Source organism: Alligator sinensis, unplaced genomic scaffold, assembly GCF_000455745.1.
Source record: "Alligator sinensis unplaced genomic scaffold, ASM45574v1 scaffold1065_1, whole genome shotgun sequence".
Lineage (NCBI taxonomy): Eukaryota > Metazoa > Chordata > Crocodylia > Alligatoridae > Alligator > Alligator sinensis.
Genome location: NW_005842812.1, coordinates 117393 through 124630, shown reverse-complemented (window position 1 = coordinate 124630; position 7238 = coordinate 117393). Strand labels below are relative to the sequence as shown.

General features: G+C 56.7%; 1 protein-coding gene across 1 annotated transcript in view; it reads left to right on the top strand.

Annotated features, from left to right (window-relative positions):
- Positions 1-3370, top strand: part of LOC102384635 (tubulin alpha-1A chain) — a 10581-nt gene extending 7211 nt beyond the window's left edge. Inside the window, 5 exon segments of the mRNA XM_006039419.3 lie at positions 503-725; positions 864-949; positions 951-1016; positions 2193-2699; positions 2702-3370. Coding sequence (XP_006039481.2) covers positions 503-725; positions 864-949; positions 951-1016; positions 2193-2699; positions 2702-3184 — 1365 coding nt within the window. The 3' untranslated portion in view covers positions 3185-3370.
- The last annotated feature ends 3868 nt before the right edge of the window (positions 3371-7238 follow it).

Here is a 7238-nt window from a genome sequence, read left to right as displayed (position 1 = left end):
GCCCGCACGGGGTGGCGTCGGGGAGGGGGCGAGGGGCAGCGCATGGGGAGAGCCGGCAGAACCAGGCTGGTCCTGGGAGGGGCTGAGCGGGGGGCTCCCAGCTGCTCCCGCTGGGACCCGGAAGAACAATGGGGCGGGTGATGCTGAGCTGCAGGGTGACACCCCGCCATGGGTCCTGGGGGAGAGCTGGGTGTGGCTGCACCCGCGGGTGACAGTCCCCTGGCACCTCCCCGGTGGGGCCCCCTGCCCTGTTGGCAGTGCTGGGGGACTGGCTCCTTGCAAGACGCTCCCCAGCAATGGCTGCGCTGGCTGCATGCCCTGCAGAGGCTGCCGCCAGCTTGGTCTGCGCCACGCCCACATGCGACGGGGACCATGATGGCTCCCACATTGGGGCGCTGCAAGGGCAGAGGCGGGCGTGAAGCAGAAGGGTCCAACCGCAGCGTGGACCCAGTGCATGCCGCTGCCAGGCTAATGGCTTCTCTTCTCCGGCTTTTCTCCGCAGCGCGAGTGCATCTCCATCCACGTGGGCCAGGCCGGCGTCCAGATTGGCAATGCCTGCTGGGAGCTGTACTGCCTGGAGCATGGCATCCAGCCCGATGGGCAGATGCCCAGTGATAAGACCATTGGTGGGGGTGACGACTCCTTCAACACCTTCTTCAGCGAGACCGGAGCCGGCAAGCATGTGCCCAGGGCTGTCTTTGTGGACCTGGAGCCCACTGTCATAGGTGAGTGTGCGGCCCCCACCCCAGACACACAGAGGCTTCCCCATCTTCCCGTGCTCAGCTGAGCCCCTGTACGGGGCCCGTGCCTGGGCAGGGACACGCGGCACTCTGCTCACGGGCTCCTGCCTCCCCTCTCCCCAGACGAAGTGCGCACTGGCACCTACCGCCAGCTCTTCCACCCTGAGCAGCTGATCACAGGCAAGGAGGATGCCGCCAACAACTACGCCCGCCCGCGGGCACTACACCATCGGCAAGGAAATCATTGACCTGGTGCTGGACCGCATCCGCAAGCTGGTATGCATCAGTTCTCTTGCAGGGGGGATAGGCAGGGGCAAGGACAAGGGAGTCTTATGGATGACGGGGCGCATGTGTGCGTGCACGTATATGTATATATTTCATCTCCAGTCTCTCTTACTTTATATTTCTTTCTTGGTTCTCTTCCCAGCAGGCTCCTTTCCCACTGGCTGGTCCAAGGCTGTTAACCAAACACACACACTAGCTATAAAGTCTGTAGCCCAACATGCACTTATGTAGATTTCTTTCTTTAATATTCATAATAAAATTTAGCAAACAAGCTGAGGATCAGTTGCCTTTTCCTATTATTATTATTATTATTATTATTATTATTTCTGATTTGGGCCAAGCTACATTCAGATGGAAAGTGATATTCAATTTAAAAACAACAGGGAAGGCATTTTGAAATGGTATTGGCTAAGAAAACTGCCTTCCATAGTCTGGATCCATGAGAAGAAGCTGCCTTTTTTTCAAGAATATATTTTTAAAATACTATTTATTTAACAAAGGAAGTGTTATGTGGAGTTTGAATCTGGTTACAATGGAAGGCATTTATAATTAGTAACTCTACTCCCTAGACCACATTAATTCATAGATTAGGAGCTGTATAAGCAGGAAAGCTAGTTCTTTTGTTTAAATCCTGAATAGGTCAGAGAAGCAACTTGCTGTACTGAGTGCACTGAAACTGCCTCTGTCTGTGCAGAAGAGGCAGCTGCTGTTACAAGCTGGGTTAGACCCATCACATTCCTGTCCCAGGGATGTCCACCAGTTCCCTAAGGTGACCTTCTCGCACTTTGGCTGCTGAAGCGCCGAGTCTATCAAATGGGAAAGGAGAGCCTAGCAGCGCTCCAAATGTCATTCAACATGCACCTCCGACAACCGTGTTTACCTACAATTATAGCATTCTCTGTACTTATTTAAAATGACCTTATCAGCCCTGGCAGCTAATGCGTGTCCACTTTTCTTATTCTATGGCAAATAAACTCCGGCAGCGTAGAGCAGTGTCCCAGGTGGGTGGGTTGAGCTGGGAACATTACAGAGTAAGAGGAAGAATTTTTTAGGCAAGGAAAGAAGAGAACTCGCATTCCCGCCTTCCTGCTCCTTGGAAACCAACTTTTTCCAGCAGGACAACTGGATAATGGAGCTATTGTTTCCTTTGTCTCTCCTCTCCGACAGGCTGACCAGTGCACCGGGCTCCAGGGCTTCCTGGTCTTCCACAGCTTCGGGGGAGGCACCGGCTCCGGCTTCACCTCCCTGCTGATGGAGCGCCTGTCTGTGGACTACGGCAAGAAGTCCAAGCTGGAGTTCTCCATCTACCCGGCCCCGCAGGTCTCCACAGCTGTGGTGGAGCCCTACAACTCCATCCTGACCACCCACACCACGCTGGAGCACTCGGACTGCGCCTTCATGGTGGACAACGAGGCCATCTACGACATCTGCCGCCGCAACCTGGACATCGAGCGCCCCACCTACACCAACCTGAACAGGCTGATTGGCCAGATCGTGTCGTCCATCACCGCCTCGCTGCGCTTCGATGGGGCCCTGAATGTAGATCTGACAGAGTTCCAGACTAACCTGGTGCCCTACCCCCGCATCCACTTCCCCCTGGCCACCTACGCCCCTGTCATCTCTGCCGAGAAGGCCTACCACGAGCAGCTGTCTGTAGCCGAGATTACCAATGCCTCACCAACGCTTGCTTCGAGCCAGCCAACCAGATGGTGAAATGCGACCCCCGCCACGGCAAGTACATGGCCTGCTGCCTGCTGTACCGTGGCGACGTGGTGCCCAAGGACGTCAACGCTGCCATTGCCACCATCAAGACCAAGCGCACCATCCAGTTCGTGGACTGGTGCCCAACTGGGTTCAAGGTGGGCATCAACTACCAGCCCCCGACAGTGGTGCCTGGTGGTGACCTGGCCAAGGTGCAGCGTGCTGTGTGCATGCTGAGCAACACCACAGCCATTGCTGAGGCCTGGGCACGCCTGGACCACAAGTTCGACCTGATGTACGCCAAGCGTGCCTTCGTGCACTGGTACGTGGGCGAGGGCATGGAGGAGGGGGAGTTCTCGGAGGCGCGCGAGGACATGGCTGCCCTGGAGAAGGATTACGAGGAGGTGGGGGTAGATTCAGTGGAAGGGGAGGGGGAAGAAGAGGGGGAGGAGTACTAAACAATGTCACAACGGTGCTGCTCTTACAGGGAACTTAAACTAGTTTAAAGGTGCAGCACGTCTGGTCCGTCTGTACACGTGTCACCTGTCACGGCAACGGATCCGTGCTTGCAAGCAGAGGTTTGTTCTGGACCCAACTGTTCATGTCTGATGAGTTCGTGAATAAAAAACTTTCCCTGTCTTAGAGGATCCGTGTCTGTGTTTCTTTTCCTCTGTGCATTCCTGAGACAGAACAGCTGCTGGCGGGGGGGTGAGAGGGGCGCACTGGCGCACAAGGTAAAACCCCATTTCTTGGCTCGCACAGGGACCAGGGGAAGGATCATCAGAAGGGCATTTCCTAGACTTCTGCTGGCAGCCACAACAGGGTTGGGGTTTCAGCTGAGCAAAGGGGAAGCAGGGGCTGCAGTTGCACTTCCCTTCATGGGAAATTTTTTTTTCTTCCAGCCCTGGTTCTTCCTGCTGGGGGGGGAAACGGAGGCTGCATCTCATCCTCCTTTGTGAACTGATGATGCATGGTAGGCCAGGGATGTGCCCTCCTCTGTAAGCATGCCCAGCGGAGTTGAAGCAGCTCCCTGCAGATGCAACCTGCCTGGCACTAGCTGCTCCAGGTCCAGTCTAAGGGCTGCTATGCCCCTTGGGGAAGGGAGGGTTTAACCCTTCCTGTCTGCAATGCTGTTACCATAACTGAGCACCAAGGAGCAGCTCTACTCTGGGATAAATATCTCTGGGCATCTTTAGGGCCCCAAAGCAGGTAGGATGCAATGGACAAATGAAGGGTCATGGGGAGAGCCCACAGCACGGGCAGGGCTCAGCCCCTCTACAGCCCACCAGGGTGTCTTGCTCTTGTTCTAAAATGCTCATTACAAGGCTTCCTGTGACAGCAATGGGCTGAAGCCCCAGCTTATTATACTTGGAGCAAGCTGACCACAGCTGCTAGCCATGCCCTCCCTGAACATGTTCATCTATAAGGTGTTACCCTGCATGCCTGACAGCACTGCTTCTCACCAGCCACAGGAGAGAGCTGCTTTTAGTTTTTTCACCCCTTTGTAATACCTTCAGGAAGGAGCTCCCAATGCTCTTGCACTGAGAGAATAGGTGCCAACAAGCTAAGGCATAAAAATAAGCCCTTTCTCAGCCGGTCTGTTTGTCACAACAGGCTCATGGCTTCAGAATCAGGAGAGCCTTTGTATCGTTCCCATTACTGAACCCCAGTGGAGAGGAAAGTGAGGACGGAGCAGTGAGAGGATCCATCTGGTCCCTGCAAAGGGTTGCTAAGAGTCCCATGGCAGGTCGGACAGTGCCCAGCCTAGGGGGAGATGGGAGGGAACCGTTCAAGGAAGGTCTCCAGTAAGGAAAAATAGGAGAGAAGTGGGTGGAAACTAGAAGCCAGCTCTGAGGCCTCAACCCAAGATTAAATAAAGCCTTTTTGGTTTCACTTTTGTGTCCCTTCTTTAACACAGACCTTTTTATTTCCATTCCCCTTCTGTTTTGTAAAAGCTTCTTTATTCCTCCTCACAGCTCTTCTTCTGCAAAGGTTGGCTGCATTTTAACCCCCCACAAACATGCAGCTGACCCTGCCGAACCCCTTCCCGTGACACCTGTAGGATCCTTGGCACTCGTCAGCACCGAGTGATCCCTGCTTTAGGGCTGCTTGTCCTGCCCCTCCTTTCCCCACGGAGGCAGGATATGCTGCTCCCAACCTGCAGACGACAAAATACCCAGAGTCGGTGAGCCCCGTCCGACTAGCAGGCAAAGGCTGAGTGTCTGTTGGCAGGAAAGAGCCCTGCCGCAGTGACTGGGGTGGGCCCAGGAGGGGCGGCTCCTGCAGTCTTCCTGCATTCATAGTGCACTTGGGCCTCAGAGCGCAGCCCCAGGGGACTCGGATGCACTGCCATGAACTGTTTCTGTTCAAGGGATGGCCCCTTGCGGTCAGTGAAGCTGCCCCCAGGCACAGTTCATTCCACGGCCTGCTCCTAAGAAACAAAAAGTGACGTTAAAAATATACCAGGCAGTGGGACTGCGGCAGCTACTTCTCTTTAGAGTCAGGCACCCCCACACAATCCTGCCCTGCTTGGGAGGGATGACGTGGATGGAGGTGGCTGCTCCCCCACTCCCTCCCTTCCTCTGTGCAGCTTTGCTTATTCATTGAGTCCCAGCTGGGGAATGAATAATAAAAGGAAAGGTGAGCACGGGCTGAAATCTGAGCAGGGAGGAGGAACTGTAGGTGCAGGGCTCCGAGGAGAAATGCTTCATCCTGCAGTGCAAGCAGGGAGCAGGGAACAGCTCTGAGTCTGGTGTCCAGCGTGTTCCCACCCCAGCACATGGGGGAAAACAGCCAGGCACAGCCAGGTCTTCTGCAAGGGGCAGTGGGGGTGTCCTGCCAATGAGGAGCCAGTCGCGAGCCTCAAATCTGTTTCCGTGCTCACTTGCTGGCAGGACTGGCCTGGGCTGATGCCAGGCGCAATACTGGGGTATGACAAGGAAGGCTTCACTGGCATTTCTGTGGCCAGGTGACGGCTGCACCCAGGGACCTAGTGCCCAGGCTGCCTGCAGCTGGCTCTGCTCATCTCTGGCAAGACGGGCACAGCAGGTGTGATGCTTTGCGTGCAATTAAATGCCAGGAGCCAAATGCTTCCCTGGTGCCATTCTGTATTGATCTGAAAGGATTGATTAACCATCTCCCTGGGTGGGGGCCACAGGACAGCCCAGAGCAAGGGGAAATAACCCTGAAGCACAAACACACAGCATCCTGAAGCTGCCCCCATCCTCACTACCACTTGGGTCCCTCTTTCCTAGTGCAGCAGCCTCCATGGTGTGAAACAGACCCGTTGCTGCTCAGAGTTCAGGTTATTTCAAAGGCACTCAGGAAACCAGCAGGAAGCCCTGGGATTTCGAGCTGGCGGTCTCAGAGATTAGCAGGAAACCTCCATTTGCACAAGAGGGGAACAGGTCAAGGCCTTAAAAGCCTCAGACAGGCCTTCCCAGCCTGCCTGCTCTCCCTCCACGCGCAAAACCTGTGCCACGAAAGAGCAGATCCGGCTGCAGCTGCTCACAGGCTGGCGCGGGGAAGGAGGAATGTTGGCGGGGCCTCAAGCCTCCGGCCAAAGGCAGCGCGTGACTGCAGCTGTGTCTACACAGGGTGTTTTGTGCCCTCACAATGCCTCGCTGCTGCCTGTCTGTCTTCCACGCAGGGCAGCTGCTGCAGGCGATGAGAAGGAAACTGGCCTGGCGCAGGCAAGGCCTCTGCGCTGAGCCAGGAGGGAGCCAAGTCTCCTGCACAGGCTGTTGCCAAAACAAGCTTCACAAGGCTGGACGCCCCTGGCACCTGCAGAGAGATGCCAGGAGGCCCTGCTGCCACTTGGCCAAGCTGTTTCTTAGGCCTGTCCGTGAACCTGAGAAGCAGCTCGGGGACATCTTATTCAGTACAACATCAGGGCCACATTGGCATCACTCCATCCCCTGGGCCTGGGGGCCGGGAGCCGGGACTGCTTTAACCGTGTCCTCTCTGGCTGGCTCACGTAGGCATCAGGTCAACCCTCATTCATTCCTACTGGAGCTCTACTTGGTGTTTGTGCAGCTCACCAGGCACCAGGGCAACCCCCATTTACCCCTGCGGGAGGGAAGGTTGACTTCGTGGCCTTGCAGCCTCCATCAGACATCAAGTTGGCCCCCATTCATGGGGACGTGAGGTTGACCTGGTGTCTGTGCAGAATGGTGGAAGGGGAAGATGGGCACTTCCTCCCGGGCGGAGGAGGCCTCCAACCAGACCCGAGTTGTGGCTTTCCAGGCCAGGGCACAGGAACTGAGGGCTTCTTCTGCCGGGGTGGGACAGGCCATCTCCCCCAAGCCTGCTCGGGGCCCCAGCACCCCTCTGCGCACACACCTGCTTGCTGCTGATGTGCCCGGGACACCTCCGGCCCATGCGGGAGTGCGGCAGGCGGGGGGAGCCCGGGGCCGGGGCGGCCCGGGGGAAGCGGAGCCGGGAGGGGAGGGGGTTCCCCGCGGGGGAGCTTCGCCCGGCCCCGGGGGGCTCCGGGCGGGGCGGGGCGGGGCG